General features: G+C 45.9%; 1 protein-coding gene across 2 annotated transcripts in view; it reads right to left on the bottom strand.

Moving 5' to 3' along the window:
- LOC147456809 (uncharacterized) overlaps positions 1–16703 on the bottom strand; it is a 101471-nt gene extending 84768 nt beyond the window's left edge. Inside the window, exons 1-3 of one of the 2 annotated variants that reach the window (XM_086513461.1) lie at positions 16531–16703; positions 13463–13508; positions 13276–13342 (exon numbers count right to left, since the gene is read on the bottom strand). In XM_086513461.1, coding sequence (XP_086369587.1) covers positions 13298–13342; positions 13463–13508; positions 16531–16703 — 264 coding nt within the window. In that variant the 3' untranslated portion in view covers positions 13276–13297. Of the gene's footprint in view, positions 1–13275; positions 13343–13462; positions 13794–16530 lie in introns of those variants that run through there. The other variant, XR_015188265.1, reaches the window with a different exon arrangement.
- Positions 16704–19475: the final 2772 nt, after the last annotated feature.

The raw sequence follows: 19475 nt of genomic DNA, 5'->3' as shown, positions 1-19475 counted from the left end.
GTTGCCGTGCAAGGTATCTCCAAGATAGTCACGAGCCCATTGAGGCTCAAGCAAGGGTCCCTTATGCATCTCAACATGGCAGGGCAGGACAGGGAGCACTCGCATTTTGCGGAGTCAATTGGGGTTCCAAAAAAAATTCCTTATGTCCATGAAGAGGTGGTTAGGACGCCTACTCCACAGGTTTTACCACTTCAGCCGGCCACTTTTCAATAGAGTCCAAATGTTGTATTAAATGGACAGGGAACCATTTTCTAGGGTATGCAACACATTCTTTCACCACTCACGGTACATCCTAGGTATTTCGGGGGTGGATCTGTATTTCAGAGCATGGCTTGTTATGCACCTGGAAATTAGCAATATATGCCAGGAACAGTCTTTGGGGGTATGCAAGGTATGATGCCAAACAACAATCATGTAGCAATTTAGTGTGCTTCAAAACTACTATACAAAGAACAACTAATGCTTCAAAACTACTATACAAAGAACAAAGTGGTTATCCTTACTCAGCTTATGGAAGTTGTCAACACTGGTCATGCCTTGTTGAAGGGAGAGGACAAGGGGTTTAAGGCAACGTGAAAGGGGGTAAACAAAAGAAAAATTCAGCAAAAAAGCCCAAAGTGAAAGTGACTCCTGAAGCATCCCAGGGGTCAAAATTGATAGAAAAAGCTAAGGACTCAGCCGAGACGTCTGAAGGACAGGCTTAGACAAAGAAAAAGAAGCCTTTTGTGAGCAAGTCATTCGAGGAAAGGAAGGATTTATTAGCTGAGAACAAATGCTTTATATGCGAGCAGCTTAGTCATTTTGGTGCAGATTGTCCACAGAGAAAGAGGCCAGCTGACTCAGAGGATAAAGAGCACAAGAAAGAGAAGCCCAAACCCATGGCCGGGTTAGTGCCAGACATGGTGGATGATAGGACAAACTTAGATGCCAGTGAGCTATACAAAGCATGGTGTAAATTCAGAGACCAAACATCACTTATCTTCTTTGATCCAGGTGCTAAAGTAAACTTTATCTCAACAGCGTTAGCCATCAAGTTGGGCATCAAAGCTGAAGAGATGGGCTACACATTAGAGGCGGGGTTGGTGTGTCTTGGGCACTTAGACTGTGTTACTCCTATCATCGGAAAGTTGTGTCTGCTTATTCAATCGTATGTGGACACAGAAGAATTCTATATAATGCCACTAGAAGGGTGCGATGCGATGTTGGAAATCCCATGGAACAAAAAGATCACCCTTCAATATAGGGGCAAAATTCACATCCTTGATGTAAAGCTTAAAGGGGAGTCTATCCTTATTGTATCTGCTTCAGCTATCACTTATGTAATTAGGAATCATCTTTCTGTGTACTTGATTTTTGCACGTGATGTTTTAGATAATTGTCAGCCAAATTTATCTGTGTTAGATTAAAAAAGGTCAACATTTTTGCGACAGTTTAGTGATAGTTTTTTTGATTCAATACCATTTGCCGCTGGAGAGGCTTGAGGATCATGCGATGGATTTAGTGCTAGGTTGTAGCCCACCAAATAGGCCTCCCTACAGGGTTAGTGCAGCTCAATAGAAAGAGATTATGAGCCAAGTAGAGGAGCTGCTAGAGAAGGGTTGATTCAACCTAGTTCTTCACCCTTTTGCTCCGCAGTGCTTCTATTGCAGAAGAAGTATGGCTCTTGGCGCATATGTATTGATTACCGTGCTTTGAATAAGAATACCATCAAGAACAGGTTTTTATTCCAAGGATTGATGATATTCTTGACCGACTAGAGGGTGCTGCAATTTTCAATAGCATAGACCTTAAGAGTGGGTACCATCAGATTCGTATCAGGCCAGAGGATGTGTACAAGGTATCAGGCCAAAGGATGTGCACAAGACTACTTTTAGACGGCATTTCGTTTGTATGAGTTCTTAGTGATGTCATTTGGTTTCACAAATGCTCCTACTACATTTAATAGAATGATGGACCGGATTCTCCATCCACATCAAAAGTTTGTTGGTACATTCTTTGACGACATGATAGTCTATTCGAAGAATGAACAGGAGCATAGGAGTCACTTGACCATTGTGTTTGAAGAGCTATGCAATCACAGGTTATTTGTCAATCCTAAGAAAAGTGAATTCTTTTTTTTTTCGAGAAAAAGATCCTTCTATTAGTTAATGAAAACTGCCCATAGGGCTACATCCACCTCTGCGAGAGAGGGCTACAACAAGCATGATGGGGAGACTCTCCCAATGAAAAAACAGCATATATACAATGAGGCTAAATCAAGAGATGGGAGGAGGGAAGAGCCACACATGTGGACAGTAGTGCCATCTGAGCACCCCCTGGACTATGGTGTAGAAAGGCCCAAGGCGCCAGAGTCGAAGAAAAGCCTCGCGGCGCTCCCGCATGCGGTCGGAGCTACCCTGTAGTCCCTCAAGCTGTCCTCTGAGAGTATGGATCAGCTCTAGCCAAAAGTCACGAACAGTCTCTGCTGGTGGCATAGGACGAGCCTCAAAGATGCGGAAACAGCGGGCCCGCCTGATGAACCAGAGAGCTAGGCCGCTGATGAGCTCCCAACACTCCTCTCTCTCACTGCACCACTCCTGTGGAGTAATCTCTGTAGCAGGCTGGAGTGTAGGTCGCCCCCCCTGTATCACTATCATCCTGCTGGTGGAAGATAGCTCAAACTAAAGTGCTGGGCCCGTGAGGGTGGACCAAGCCGCTGCCCCCCAAGTGTACTATCGAGCTGTGGAGAGGGCAGGCATCAGCCGAAGAACACGTAGCCACACCTGCTGGGCAGAGAGACAGTCCCAAAGACAGTGACGCTGACTCTCCACCAATTGGTCACAGGATGCACATGCGGCCGAGAGACCACTATGCACAAGCCAACTCCCTACTGCTGTGGCTCTGTGTGCAACCAGCCACTGGAACAAGGTGACTCGTCTCGGCTGTCTGGAGTCCAACAGCCTCTGCCAAAAAGCTGCCAGGAACTCGCCTGTGAGGCCCTCCTCCTGCCAATGACGTGCTGCAGTGGGGCGGGCCTCTCTCTGTGCTGCAAGTATATGACGTCCAAGCCGAACAGTGTACTGAAAGAAGGGGACTCCTCGGCGGTCAGCAGAAAAGAAGGGGTCCGTCCATAGCCACTCACCAGGATCCCACTGTACTCGTGCCAGTGGACAACACTCCCAAGCCCATAGCCTCCAGTGTCCAGTCTCAAGAGCAGTTGGGTTAGGGTCTATGACGCAAGTCCTCCCACAGATGCCCACAACTCGGATCCTCTGGAAACAGCACTCTGCTACCTGCGGGGCCTCTACTGCAACTCGCTGTAATCGTCCCCCACCCTGAAGCTCGAAGAACAGGGCTGGGACAGTCTCTGAGCAAGCCCTGACTGAAATGAGAACCTCCAGTCGTGTGAAGGCTCCCATCCACCGGGGTGCTACAGGCTCGAGAGGCGTGAGCCACTCAGCTGGAACTGACTCTGAGATGTCCTGACACACGCTCTGCACCCCTCTCATGCCCTGTAGCTAGACAGCCTGCACCTCCTCTGACAAACCTGTGAACTCTAGCCAGTCACCTAGAGAGCAAACTGGACCTGCCGCCATGGGACCCCAAGAAGCATGAGGCCGACTCCCAACCAAGTGGCCTCTCTGAGTGCTAACCATGGGGTTCCAAACGAGGGGCTGCCATAGACACTCCTCCGTGCACGTCGGCCGTCTCTGCTCTAGGCCACATCGTAAGAGCTCCCAAGATCGAAGCAAACTCACAGCGAATCTGTCCTCCAGTCTCCTGATCAAACCAACTCGACGCAGCTCTGAAAAGATCCATCTGATCGAAGGTTGCCAAGGGCCTGCTGACTGAGGCACCCTGGCACGAAGCCCCTGCAACAAGAATTCCTTCCAAGGCTCCTCGCCTGGAAGAAGTCCTCTGACAACAAACTTCCCAAGAAGGGCTCTACTCTGCTATGCAGGATCAATGATCCCAAGCACTCCCTGAGAATAAGGAAGTGTGATCACCGACCAAGCCACCTTGGCTCGGGCAATCTGAGTATCAGGACCTGACCAAAGGAAGTTCCTGATCAGCCTCTCTACCTAGCTGATACAAGAACTCGAGAAGATCCAGCAAGAAGTGATGTACCACATAGTCGCCAACAACACCTTGTTGGCAACTACTACTCTACCAGCCAACGAAAGTCGTGTTGAGCTCCAATGTAACAGCTTTCTCCTGATGGACAGGAGAAGAGGAGCAATCTGTTGCTCGGGGGACAAGTCCAGACCAACATGTTGAAGTCCCCTCCTACACACCATTGGTCAACCTGTGGCAAAGACTCAATAATCTGTGAGCAAAACTCTGCACGAGCACTAGCCACATTGGGCGCATAGATGTTCAGGAAACCCACAAGGCCACCCCGAACCTGCATAGTAATCCACTGAGCCCTGCCTGGCACAATAATCCCTCTGTCCACAATGGCCTGCTGCAATGAGTCCGCAATAGTCATACATACCCCACCCTGGATGCCTCCAGGTCCAAAAGCAGCTGACCAAAAGGTATCATAGCGTCCACGCAAAATCTGACCACATCACCGAATGCGGCTCTCAAAGAAATGGTGCTCCTGAAGCATAAGGAGATCAATCTCTCCTCCCACAAGGCAACGCTGAAGCTCCAGACGCAATCGGCCCCTTTGTCGCTGAAATTGAGGCCCACCTAGTCCCTGCACGTTCCACGAGACGATCCTCATGGGGAGCGAGAGAGAACAGATGTTGTCGCAGCAACAAGACAGGCTATCTTCGAGGCTGGCTTGGATGGGGAGTAATCCGCATCCGAGCGTCCTCTAGATAGGCGAGACTGCAGTGAGTGCCTGGTCCAAGCCCAAGCAGAGCGAGCCGTGCGTAAAGCAACCTCCTATGTCCAGGAGTCCTCATGAATGTAAACATAGCAAGGCAAACACTGCGTATCAGCAAAAAAGTACACCACAATGTGTGTACATCCTGCTGAGTCTGGGGGTGTCACCGCAAACTTGGCCAATGGCCACAAGGTCTGCAGCAAATCTGTAACGCCAAGTTCTCCCATGTGGTGAGAGAACTCGAGAACCTGTGTATGCAACCATCCCACCACTGAGTCGAGGGACCACTCTGTCTCAGTCCTACCACAGAGGGGGAAGGAGAAACCAACTGCTGAGTCCAAGGCCTCTGTCCCCCTAGCGACAAGGAACAAAGCGGGGACCGTGAAGCATGTTGCCTCGTGATCTGCTGCGGAATCGCCGAGAAAGCGAGTGAACCCGTAATCGAAGAAATCCCAGCGGCGTCGGAGGTCAATGCTCATCAGACCAGGAGGGATAGCTGCAAGGGAAGATGTCTGAATCTGTAGAGGGGGCCGCAAGAAGGGCTGACCCTCTCTCGCTAGGCGACTCCTGGCAAAGGCGCTGCGAAGAGATCTCCTAGCCGCCAGCGAGGGACGAGTCTCCTGAGTCGACTCTGGTGCTGGAGCAAGAGGAGGGGGAGAAGGAGCTGGGGGGGGGGGGGGGGGGGGGGCGGGGGGGGGGGGGGGGGGGGGGGGGGGGGGAGGAGAAGCGGCATGGGGCGACAGAGACAGGGGGGCGAGGTGGGGAGTGGGCGGGAGCATAGGGCGGGGGAGGGGATGAGTAGGAGGAGGGAAAATCGGAAGGCGGAGCGGCTGGCGAGGGTGAGGCGGAGGTGGAGGCTGGCGTAGGGGACTCCTCCTGCTCAAGAGGACCAAACCGGTTTCCTGTGGGGACCCACTACTGCTGAGTAGGCACCTTAGGGCCACTCTGAGTGCCAGGCTGTCTCTGTGGCCCCTACCGTCGACGGCCACGGGCCTGCTGCCACCCCTCCTCCGCTGGAGCCCCAAGCTCGGAGGGTGGCTCTGAATCTGTGCGCTGTGTCGCTGGCTGTGGCTGCGGCCCAGCCTTGGCAGGCTGGGGCTGAGGCTGAGGTGCGGGTCGTGGTCTCCTCCATGGACAGGCCTTCGCTAGGTGGCCCATCTGTCTGCAAATGAAGCACTGGTTCGGGAGACCCGAGTACTCCACACTCTGTCTAAACCAACCCCGACTCACCCGAGTACTCCACACTCTGTCTAAACCAACCCCCACTCACCCGAGGCAGAAGGATGACCTTCGGGAGCGTGTGGGTATCTCTGACCAAAACTCAAACTAAAGGGATGCCAGCCGCCTTGGCAGCTACTGATGCTGCCGTACGAGGTGTCTCCAAGACAGTCCCGATGGCGGAGCCAATCCTGGAGAGAAGTGGAAGGTACTCCCTCCGTAAACCCGGAAAGCAGACTGAGATGGGGATGTCTGCCTCCTCTACTAGCACATCCGAAGTCGGATCAAAACCATGTCGCCACTGTCGAAAGTGGGCCCGTGATGCTCGGATGGCCAATGGACTCATAGCTATGACCTTGGAGGCCATCTCGGAAGTCTCGAACTCCATCTGGTAGTACCCCCGTCCGAGAATCTGGACATCCAAGATCTTGCCCACCTCTGCGAGGAGGCGAGCCTGGAGAAGGTCTCGCAGCTCTCCTCTGCTAGGACGGGTGCCGAGAACCTTGCAAATGACAGAAGTCGCCTACAAGCGTTCTACCTCTGCGGCAAGGCTCGCTTGCTCTGTCGGTGAAAGAGCAAGTCGAATGGTGGGCTCAGCAGGGTCGGGCGAGGGGGCTTCAGGCGAGTCCCTCTGAGGTGGAGCTGGAGCCTCCATCTGTGTCTACTGCTGAGTCGAAGAAGCGGGCGGTGAAGAAAATTTGCGAACGAGTACGCCAAGCACTTGTCCGAAGAGAAAGCGTTGCCGAGCCAGGTGCAGAAGACCTTCGGGAGCGAAGAGGACGGGGGGGGGGGATGGTGGGACGGCGAGGGCGAAGTGGACAGCCGGGTAGTGTGCAGGTGCACAAGCGGCAGCGAGCAGGGGGATGGGGTGGGGATGGCAACGCGAGAGGAGGGCAGCGGGCAGCCTTTGGGGCAGCGCGAAAACAGGGGGGGGGCAGCGGGTGGGGGGGGGGGGGAGGGTGGCGCGCAGGGGCAGCGAGTGGGGGGGGGGGGAGGGTAGCGATGGCGCAGCAAGGGGGGGGCGAGCAGAAGTAGCGAGCCAGCTGAATTCAGCAATGTAAGAAAAGTGAATTCTTCTTGGAAGAGATCCACTTTCTTGGCCACAAAGTGTCAAAGGATGGTGTTCGAATGGATCCTGCCAATATTCGTAGCTTCTTGGGCTTATGCTCTTACTACAGAAGGTTTATCAAAACTTTGTCGAGACTGTTTCACTCCTACATACTATGAGGTCACTTTCAAACGGACACAAAAAGAGATTTCAGCTTTTAATCTCTTGAAGGAAAAGATGACTTTGTATCGAATAATTGTTTTACCGGATCTCAAGAAGGTAATTTTGGTCCAGTGTGATGCATGTGGCAATATTATTGGGACAGTGTTAATGCAAGATGATCGAGTAGTAGGTACAAAAGTAAAATCTTGCAAGGGCTAGAACAGACTATGCAAATCTATGAGAAAGAGCTAATGGTTGTGATTCATGAGCTTTCTATTTGGAAGCACCACCTATTAGGTGTTGATGTTGTTGTCCAAACAGATCATCAGACCTTGTGATACTTCTTGACATAGTCAAAGTTATCTGAAAAGCCTATGCAATGGACGAACATTCTCTTTATGTTTCACTTCAAATTCTGCATGTGGAAGGCAAGAAGAATGTTGTGGCTGATGCGTTATCAAGAAAGCCACAGATTTCAGCTATGTCAATTCCTTATCATCATGAGCTTGATGACATGAAGGAGCAATATGCTATTGATAAGGATTTTTGAACAATTGCAAGATGGGCAACACCATTAGCACTACCTCCTCAAGGACGGTTTTATGATGATGTATGGTAGACTATGTGTCACTAGGCCATTGGACATAAAGTTATGATAGAAATCATATCCCATCGTATGCACGGCATCGTGGTATAGATGTGACAGTGAAAGCGGTCTAGACATTCTTTTATTGGCCTACTCTAAGGAGAGATGTGGATGCCTTTGTGTGAGCATGCATGATTTGCCAAAAGGTCAAGTTTGACAAGCAAAAGACACCAAGGTTGTTACGTTCACTGCCTATTACAAATAAGGAATAAGAAAGTACTCCTATGAAGTTTATCTTTTTGATCCTCCAAGAACCCCGACAGGGAATGATGTTATATGGACCATTATTTGCAGGTTCAACAAGCAGGCTCACTTGTGTTTAAGTACCATGGTATGTTAGTGATCGTGATCCTCGTATGACTAGTCTATTTTGGAGAGGCTTGTGAAATCATAGGCACCACACTCAAGTTTTCCTCCTCATTTCATCCACAAACTGATGGACAGCCAATAGAGACTAATTCTATTGTCTTAGATCTGTTGAAATGTTGTGTGTCAAATAATAAGGGTAAGTGGGAATAATATCTACGCAAATAACAATACGGTCCATTCGTCTACATCCAAGGCACCTTTTGAGATTGTTGAGGGTGGCAAAAAGGTTCCTCCCATTTTGCACACAAAGGACAAGATTTTTGAAGCAGACCGATATGTTGAGAACATGGATGAAAAGTATAGGAAGATCAAGCTTGCCTTGGAGAAGACTTAGGCAAAGCAAAAAAGGGGTGTTGATCGTCACCGACGTGAATTGTTGTTTTCAACTGGTGATTGGGTACTTTTATGGTTTGGAAAGGCAAGGTTAAAGGAGATAAAGGGCAAGAAAAGGTTGTTTATGAAGCTTAGTATACATTACTATGGGCCTTTTCAAGTATTTGACAAGATCAAATGTTGCTTATAGGTTGAAATTGCCTGATACTTTGAAGATTCCTAATGTGTTTCATGTGAGTCTTCTAAGACCCTTCGTGGGAGATGTGCCAGAAGATATGCCAGATGAGAATCAACAAGAAGTTGAGGAACTTGATGAAATCTTGGTACATGAGAAGATTGACACATAAAGAAAAGTTCAGAGAAAAGTTGCAGGACGGTATTTGGTGAAGTTCAAGAACTATCCACCTATGGATGCAAAGAGGATGGAACAGTGTGAACTGCTAGAGTCACTGAATATATTGCAACTTTATCTTGAGGCCACCTACGTATGTCCCAGCTCAACATGTTCGAAAGAGGGGTAATAATGGAGCTAGCACATCAAATGTCCATACAGATTCAATGCAATAGAAGTATACACTGCTCTACAAAGTGCTTATCACAGTAAATCATCTATGGCATGTATATTTGCATGCAAATCAAGAGGTTTGCAATTTTAAGAGGGTATGTCACGAGGCTATGGAAACCACTAACCTTAGTTGTCGGTTTCTTTCCCATGATTTTATTTAGTTTTTGGGACACTCCTTTTGAAGTCACAAATGGCCGGACATTGTATGGCTAGTGTGAAACGGCCAATGGCCGAGAGTTTCACCCGTAGCAGTGAAGGTCAGATCACCACAAGTTGATGGGGCGAATCGGCATTGAGATCCAAGCACTAAACAGGTGCCTAGACTCAATTCTACGTTACACTTTATAAATTGGTGGATACTAGGAATTTAACTCAAATGGGCATAGGGAACACTTGACAGCTCCAAAATAAATGGCCAGACTCAACATGAAGAGAGGGCGCCCAATTTTGATAGAGAAGTCTGATTTGGGCTATTTCTTCTTCATTGGGAACTACACAGTGTGTGAGTAGTGGATGCAGGTCTTACAGCTTTAATGGGAAGCCAGTCTTCTCCCTTGTCGTATGTAGCATGATAATTCCGCTCTTGTGGACCTCTCTCCTCCTTTGAATACAAAAACGTGATGCCCTTCAAGGGATTTTTATCTGTATATACAATTGTGTGGATTCATGCGTGTTTGCCAAGGTAAGAGCCTCTTGCACAGGCACTGGATTAGCTAGTTGCTAATCCTTCGCAAGTACAAATGAACTCGGAGAGATTTCACCCAAGAAATCTCGTATGATTCAAAGGGCAAGTAGCCCTACAAGTATGGGAGCTCGAGGGCTTTCTATGGATGCGACCGCCATGTGAAATGGAGCCCGAAACAGTAAATTACAGTCTGCTGTGTATTTTTAGCTAGTTGCTAATCCTTCGCAAGTACAAGTGAACTCGGAGAGATTTCACCCAAGAAATCTCGTATGATGTAAAGTGCTAGTAGCATTATAAGTATTGGAGCTCGAGGGCTTTCTATGGATGCGACCGCCACATGAAATGGAGCCCGAATCAGTAAATTACAACCTGCTATGTATTTTTGTAGGTTTAGGGTTCTGATCCTAATTGATCCCTAATAACCCCAAGAGCTTTGGGAAAGCTAGGGGATCACTGCATAGGTGTTCTGGTGCATTTTCGGGGGAAGAAAAAAAAGAATTCAACGTGTTGCAGATTCTCCCCACGTTTGGGAAAGTGTCGGAATGTGCCGCGAAAGTCACCTTTTGCACGGGGATTTTGCATATGAAGCCTTCTACTGTAGTTATGCTGCCAAAATCGAGCTAGAGTATGCATTTTCAGCCCGGTAAAAGCAGGATAGCTTGTAGGAATTTGCAGATTATCTCCCAAGTTTAATAAGAATAAAGAAATACCAAAAGGGGTGCAAGACATTGGGACCTACAGGGTGTCAGTGTCTACTTGGGAGCACTGCCAAGTCATGCTTTGTTTGAAGTGTTAATTCCAATCACACGTTTATTCGTGAAGTCCCTCTGTGTTGTAAAGTTCAAGTAAAGTTTATCAAGTAAGGATTTGGGTGAAAGCTTAAGTTTACCGTACTGTGGGCCGGTTTCAGCCTTGTATGTGTCATGCAGTAGCAACAAACCCATCCAAGCTCTAGGCGCGAATATCCTTGGACTTACGAGATAGTCTATACCCATTGGACTTGAACCAACTAGACTAAGCTAGACTCGGGTAGACAAGGACGAGAGAGACTGAGATGGACAAGGCAATGGACTAGACCAAGAAGGACCACACCATCAGACTAGACCAGGAGAGGGCTGAACAAGCTTGCTCCTCAACCATATATGCTCTGTGGAGTAGAGTGAGGCTTCAATTGAGATCCCACCAGGTGTGCCAAAAATGAGAGCACTTGTAACAAGAAAAGTGTATCGTGCTCTCAACTATGAATGCTCCTCAACGCAATGTGAAAAACCCTCACTCCAACAGAAAGAAAACACAACACAACAATATAACGAGCAATCCAAAGACACAACAATAGACTCAAAACACCATGGAACTCAACTAACTCATGAAACCAATAGAGAGTCTGGCTGGGCAGCACATTTAGCTCCAAGCCAAGGACTCTTAAGTACAATGGGGGTGTCAAGGCGCCAATGTACAAGGGGAGTATTGAAGTGGCAATATTGGACCCACAACACATGCTAGACTGTAGAAAATAGATGGAGCATACACTGACTAGAACCAACCACACACATATACAATCTTTAAGAGCCACCAACGGCTAGCAAAATATATTCCTGACACTCCAGCTAAGTCTATCTCCGACTGTGATGGTGGTGAATTGACAACAGTGTCCACTAGACTTACCACCCATGCCACCCCTACGTCACTGTCCAAACGAGAGTCCACCTAGTCTGAACACAAGACCAACTGTAACTGCCAGTCCAATGCAAGCAACATTGTAACCCTGCTACAGTGTCGCAAAGATGGCCGCTAGCTAGTAAACTCTGACAACAAGAGATACTAGAGGAATAGAAGTGAGAGCAGTTGGTGACAAAGAGAGGGTGAAGAGAGAACTGAAATCACAAAGATACTTCAAGAGGATGGCACGAGGTGAATAACAAAGCACTGGAGCTGACAAGGAGCTTTCATCCACAGAGGTAAGCAATCCACTTACTAAAGGTGGCTCCTGAAGACCATAACTGGAGGGGGCACTTCTAGGAGACAATGTAGGAGGCTTTGACACAACATCCAAATGAAAACGGGCTGAAGAAGCTTGGTAGAGAGAGCAAAGATGAGAGCAGCTAGCCAGCCCCGAATAAACCAAACACTAACAAGCAACAACAATAACCAAAAGCCCAAACAACCAACCCAAGCCCATCACTTGCTGAATGGATAAGCTCTAGCCATAAGGACCATTGTGAGAAGCAGCTTGAATTACGTGCTATGATCAAGGAGTACGAGGTCATAAAGAAGGGATAGTAACTTTGTAGCCTGCTGGGCAGTTTTATTAACTATCATAAGGATCTCTTTCTTGAAAAAACAAATGGTTGCTTTCCATTTAAGAAGAGAATTTTTAACGCCCCTAGGGGAAGAGAGAAGAAGAAGAAGAAGAGAATTTTAACTCATAGGAAAATATCCCAAGAGGCATTGAAGATCTATTCAACGAGGAGAGTTGAATTGAATTCAAGACCTATTATCCAAGAAAAACCAATCTACCACACTGGGTGAGAGAAAGGTTATACCATTTTCCTCTTTTTTTAATCACACGCACACACACCCGAAAAGAAGAGAACTTTAACGCCATAGGAAACTATCCCAAGAGAGAGATAGCCTCTGCACATGCAATGTAGTGGTGGCTGTTTCCAACGCAAAAGTGCACCACAGGTCCACCACACCACTGCACACAACCACCACAGCTTCATCGGCGCCATCGCAACATCAAGATAAAAGCCTAAACGATCACCCTCGCTGGAGAGGCGTTTTGTTGGCGAAAAGAGGCTGACACGAGATAGCATGGCAAATGGAGTTGATCATGCTCTCGAGGATGGCTCGAGCTACAGCATGTGTGATAGGTGGTGATCGTTCACCCTCAATCGGCTAGCCATCGGCACCAACACATGCACAATGAGAGAGACATTGAAGCCGTTGATTGTGGGAGCCATCGTTGGCTAGGTTTAAAAAGTATAAAGCTGCTATCAATGTCCAAAGTCCCCAAAAAGCGTAGTTACCGGCAAATGCTTCACATTTTACCTAAACCCCAAGAATAGTTTTAAGTCTACCCTTATTTTCTTCAGTTAGGAAATATGTTGGAAAAATAACCCAAATTCCCCTCTGATTTGTGAAAATTCCCAAAATACCCCTCTAATTTCAAAAATTCCCAAAATCTATTTTGGTTGGAATATTTAAGATTTTTTCATCTTTATTCCTATTTGACAATTGAGATCCATTTTTGAGTGCTTAACATGTAATTTTCCACAGATTAAGAGGCTGTTTGACTGCTTAGTACTCACGCTAAAGACGTTCAAAGAGCAACCCCATTGACCAACAATTACTTTACCAAGTCCAATCATTTACAAGGATTCACTGACAGAGATAAATGCAAAAGGTAGCCATGCCTAAGGTGGCCAATCCTCACCTTTGAATGCATGTTTAGACCGCTACGAAGCATTGCCGATTTGAGAGATCAACAGTTGAAACGGAAGCTGATGAATCAAAAGGAAAGGCATTCAAAGAACAACCCCATATTTGGAAATCCAAACTTATACGCGCATAAATGGTTGTATATACAGACGTGGCTTACAACTTTGCAAAGTGAGACATACCATGACACGCCGCCCCGGACTCGGCTGGTCTACGCTGCAGCTAGCTCTGTCAAAATGGATATTGCAAGCAAAACCATTGCGACAAGAGAACACTTACATCTCAATTTAGACTATGCTCGTTCTCTGTCGTTCTCTGCAAGTGAGACATTGAGCTTCTAACGCTCAACGCAAGCAGTGAAAAAGGAAAAGTGGACGTGCAGGCGCGGGGCTCTCTGGGGAGCTCACATACGAGAGAGAGAGAGAGAGAGAGAGAGAGAGACGCTTGCAGCTTGCATGCATGCACTGCCATGATCCCGTGAAAGTTATTGCGCCTACGTGCTTTGCCCTTGAGTTGAAGTCTGAATCAGTACGCATAGAAAAAAAAAAATTTGGGGTCAGAAAATGTTAGAGTGGTACGATATCACACATATTTTTAAATGAAAACGAGTGATGGGATCGATGGCGGGGAAGTGAGGTTGGGTGATGATGTGGCATTGGATGTAGAAGTAGAGAGAGGGAGAGAGAGAGAAGTCTTATCCATACACAGTGGGCCGCGAGTTCACCATGGCTAGCAATACACAGAGACGCGCTCATTGATTTCAATTGACAATACATTTGTTCGTCGATTCATTATAATTATTTATACAAGCTAACTCGTGTCTCTTCGTGCGTTCACATGTGGATGAGTATTAACTTTTACACTCTCCGTTATACGAATGTTGCATAAGGATAAGTGAGAATCTCATGATTAGTGCACGTGTGTACATGATTGCTTATTGTGCTTATGAAATTGGGCTACATTCAAAATGTGAGCCACAACTCAGAAGCATTAATAACTGTACCTAACTAACAGTGTGTGCTCTTTGTTAGATGCTTGAAAACTTCGACTCTTGTCTTGAGGTGATTTGTTGGTTCTCTGGACTTCTCGATATTAGTACATGCTTATGCATGGGTGATAGCATGAGAAGGTGGTGCAAAAAGTAGTGTCCTTGACACTTCTTTGTGAGGCATTTATGGATGGTGTTTTATTACACTTTTGAAGATGCTCTTGCGAAACTACGTTTTATGTTTATTGTTTTGAAACGTTGCGGCTCCAACCACTTTAACGATTTCTTGAAATGTCTGTCCGTTTACCTTTCATACATGTTGTTGTAGTTGTGCGCCTCCTCTCTCTCTCTCTCTCTCTCTCTCTCTCTCTCTCTCTCTCTCTCTCTCTCTACTTGCATGTTGTTCAGCAATCTACCCTCATCTCTCCTTCTCTTGAAGCAAGCAAGCATGGTTTGCAAATCCATCTGCCTCAATGACGTCTACATCCTGGCTTGATGCGAATGCACTCAAAAACTACAACCAGCGTGCTCCAACCTTCAAAAGGGCAAGGCTCTTCTCTACTCTGCCCCACGTTGGTGTGGCTCAAATGTGGCAGGAGGACATTCAACAACAATAGCCTTCTCACTACACTCAAGGTGGATGGCTACCCGTTGATGGAAGCATCAGCAGGTTGGGAGAGAAAATTCGGCAGCAACTTTTTTGTGTGGGTAAGAGCACCTTAGAAGAGAGGGTTGTGCTGCATCAGCAGCATTGGCAAATCCTTCAGCTTGGATTGCAACCCACGTCCGTGGAAGCAGCAATTGGACACCAACAACATCCGCCAAATGATCGCCACATTATCGGGCAGCCAATAATAGACAATGGTTTTGGTTACCATTAGCAAGCTTCAAATCCAATGGGGTGGTCTCACTCATTGCAGGATCATGTCGAGGACAATCCAAGAAATAATGGGACGTCCCCTCATGGCCGCACTGATTACTCAACCACAATTCGCCAGCAAGCCACACATAGGATGTGACAATATTGGGCCATGATGAAATGAGAGAGTCGTCAAAGAAAAAGAGAAAAGGATACATCATGCTTGTCAACGCCTGAAAATATGAATACAGTTTGCAAAACAATGGTGCTTTGTTGGCAAGAAGCTACAAAAGGCATGAATTGCAAAGCTAAGAAAGCCACCTTTCGATTGCTTCTAGAGAAGCCAGCTTTTCGATGGCTACACTGTGGATTAAAGAAGTCTATACTCTCCAACATACAATGCACAGCCACCAAAGTCAAAGCATCCTTATCTGAGGAAGAACTGAAGCTAAAAAGAGCTTTATGCATGATGTTGGTGAATAGCAAAGGGGATCCATCAAGGTCTATAAGCAATTTGGAGATTGCGAGGTTCATAGGGTTGCTAATTCACGATTACAGCAGGCTGAAGCAGGAGCATTTCCATTGCAATCATGCCAACATCAACAGCCTCAAAGTCATTGCATCACGTAGGAGATAAGAGACATTTTGTTTGTTTTTTGGTAGACGGAGACGCGAGTGTCCCAAACAAAAAGGATGTGTGTCGAAAGCATCTTGGGACGAAAATCTCAAATAAAGCATCCAATACATTTGTTTGACGAGTCCTAGTTATGATGTAAAAGTGCTTGAATTATTTTGTTCTCTTGCATGCTCTAGTATTGGTACCATGCATATAGGTAGTAACTACATTTAGGTAGTATTACATCATGTATAATGTTGCCTGTGAAGCCCCAGAGGTGTGTACGCTCCAAAAGGCAATCTTTTGGTACTCTGGGATATTTTACCATCACCATACCAAGCACCATAGGTATAGTGTATACAAACTCTTCAACCACCAATACATACTCATGGATCTCCTAAAATACTTAGAACCATCAAGAATACCTTCACCCTGGGTAGAAGCTACCATGAGGTCAAACAAGTACTTCAAGTATACATAAAGGCAAAAAAAAGTGCATTGGACCAAAGTGCATAGACTAGGTACTTAAGCACTACCAATTTTGTTACATGTACCTTGTAGAAATATATTACATTGAAGATTACCTAAAGTACCTACATGTAGATGCTAGTAATACTACCATGTCAAAGGGTTTGGTGCTCAAAAGCACCAATATACACTCATAAGTTCTATTAGGGTCTTGACCACTCGTTTACTACGACAATATGACAGTCATGTTCCCAGAAAGTGCATTAGCTTTTCTCTTCTACAACGGGACCATATCATAATATATGCTTGCCTAGATAACTTTACAAGCACATCCTCTGCATCCAACCTGACCGCACACCATAACTCTTGACCCAAACAATATACAAACTCTGCTGAGAGGTGCAAAACCAGCATCTTCAATGGTGGTTGGTTGTAGCTCTTTAAGAGCACACCATTCACATCAAATACAATCAGCCACCTGCCTATAGCCATAACATCTTTTGGCAGCTCTGTGTCAACTAATTTTTCCTTTAGCCACCGCGGATCAATTTCTACAGTGCCAATAATATTTTGAGTCAATTAGAACACAATGAAGATCCTACAACAACTTACTTGCAAGGTCAATTTAAAGATCAAAGGAGATTCCAAGTGCAATATTCACACATCAAGATTTCTCTCAGATGTTTTGAGGGATTGAAGCATTGGTTTGTTTGCAAGTAGAAGGATAGGTACACTACTTGTTGCATTGCTCATATACAGATGATATACCTCAAGGGTACATTCATCCAGATAAGACAAAGCAAGGCAAGAGTGCACAAAGAAGGGTGTGGCCGCAAGTGTCAAGTATGCCTCATAGAAGAGGATCTAGAAAAGTGTGGAGCTATTGCGTACACGCACAATAGCATCAACAAATTGGCTGAGATGGTATTATGTCCGAAGCCATACAAGTCTACGTTTCATAAGCTCTCTTTCTTGAAGGGAGAATGTGATCAATGTGGATCGCAGCGGTTAGTGCTCTGTCCAAAAGAAGAATCTGAAAATGCATTCCAGATTTCAGTAAAGGTGTTTGAAGACATTGCATCAACCCATCAAGAAGGCAAGGAGCGCAAGGATCTACTCGTCAAGGAAATGGGATGTGGACTGCATTCGAAGGTTTCCTAGAGACGTGGTAGTCTCTGCTATAGACTTTGCTTATAGATTTTGCTGAGAATTACTCTTTCAAGGAGAAAAATGAAATTCAATCAATGCATTGGTACTCTTCACAAGTCACAATCTTGGTGCACATCACCTATGTTCGAAACGAAGCTGACAAGGTGTTAAAGTATATACATTTTTACATCTCTGATGACAAAGAGCATGACACATTGTTTGTGTAGCATTGCATGCAGTTGCATAGTGTGTGGCTACAAGAGCAAGGATTCAACTCCTTGAAGCCACATTGGGTCTGGTTAGACAGGTGTGCTGCTCAATTCAAGGCATTCATGCCATTTTTCTTCTTGTAAAGGTATTCTAGCTTCTCTGATCTCTTGAACATGATATCCAGTTTCTTGTTTTCTCCTAACCTTTGAGACATGTCGTTGATCTATCTTTGCAATGGGCCATGGCAAAGGAGAGCATTATGGGGCCGATGCAACTGACAAAAAGGCTCTGACACATGAGCAATTGAAACCTGATGCATGGCACATGAAGTGTGCAAGGATGTGGTTAGTTTCTTGAAACATAAATTTCATGGTGAAAACACCCGGTGAGAGGTGACTCGAATTTTTTAGGACGTCGAAGCGGCCGATGTGACGAGGGAGAGGAAATGGAATTGCAAGTGAGTGGAAGAGTCACGCTCTTTGCATTGTGTGAATGGACACTCTAGGACTGACAAGTGTGCACTTTGCTACAGAGCTCTCTCATGTTTTTGTCAGTTTTCTATGCCACAACACTGGAGGCGATGCCTTAACAACACACATGTCAAAAACTAGTAGTATATTGCCATCGAACCCTTGGACATCAATGACGAAGAAAGTAATCAGTCAGGTGACGATGAAGGATCAGATTTGCCTATGTATGGTGGACATCATGATGCCATTAGTGATGCTCTGCGTGTAGGTGGCAACTGCCACGAATACAAACGAAGACGGAGCAGACTTCTACCTCCGTAGGTGCTCAAAGGAGAAATACAAAACAACACGAGCTCTAAGAGATTCTTGGGACAACATCATTTTTGCGAATTCCTATTTGTTGAGGGCTACTACTATGAGCTAGTCGATGGTACCAAGGATGTTTATTACATACCTCCTGACCAGCCAAAAGTGTTATTGGCATCACACTTGGTTCATCAAGATACCTTTGGATCCCTTGTATGGAGAGGCACATAAGTTCATATTATCTCCAGAGGTTTACGAAAATGTGTACAACAGCATGCCAATGGTTTTGTAGGTCTTTGTATCTTTGAGCCTAATAAACAATTGTTTTGCTACAATTTTGTTTGTTATACCTGAGCCCTCCCAAAACACCTCATCACAAATGTAGCCTCCTGGTTCTCTTTTCTCTTTCTACAGTCCATGTGTGGTGTGTTTCTCTCTCTCTCCCACCGCCACTTCTCACATGACATCAGAGTAGTGTTGACAACAAATTGTCTATCTCCCATTTATTGTACCATCATGTGTACTTCAAAGTAATTTAAAACTTACTACAATTCACGTTTCAAGCATCTAACTGCTTGTTCAGGTATTTAAAGGGGGTATCCAGATAGTCTCAAAGTACCAATGACAAGTTTTTAGTGCATATTCTACAATGTAGAAGTGTGCAGATTAGGTACTTAAAGTAACATGCATGGAACATATCTGTAAATTAGTTACTTTAAGTACCATTGTTGTTAGTCTCCCAACATTCTTCACATGTATTTGTCTGCAGATAGGGTACCATAAACTACCATTGTGGGTGTTTTGAAAGTTCCCTTTTAAAATACTTCCGTGCACATCATGTACACCAAGTACCTTGCCTGTATTGTTACTATCTAGTGCTAGAATGCTAAAACACATGATTGTAATGACAAGAGGCTTCTAATGACTACACAACATGGCTTCAAAAACACTTAACTTACGTGCCTGGCACCATCCACAGCCACAACCAAACACACACACTACCCACAACATAAATTGAGTTCAAAAGCACAAAAACTAGAGTCCAAAGCATGTTAAACTGACATAATGGAATAACTATAAATTCAACTTTCGTGTTGCCAATAAGTTACATGTTAATCACTTAGTATAG

This window comes from Adiantum capillus-veneris, chromosome 5 (genome assembly GCF_014529385.1).
Source record: "Adiantum capillus-veneris isolate H3 chromosome 5, ASM1452938v2, whole genome shotgun sequence".
Taxonomy (NCBI): domain Eukaryota; kingdom Viridiplantae; phylum Streptophyta; class Polypodiopsida; order Polypodiales; family Pteridaceae; genus Adiantum; species Adiantum capillus-veneris.
The sequence above is the reverse complement of the archived record's forward strand: the minus strand, read 5'-3'. Positions and strand labels throughout refer to the sequence as shown.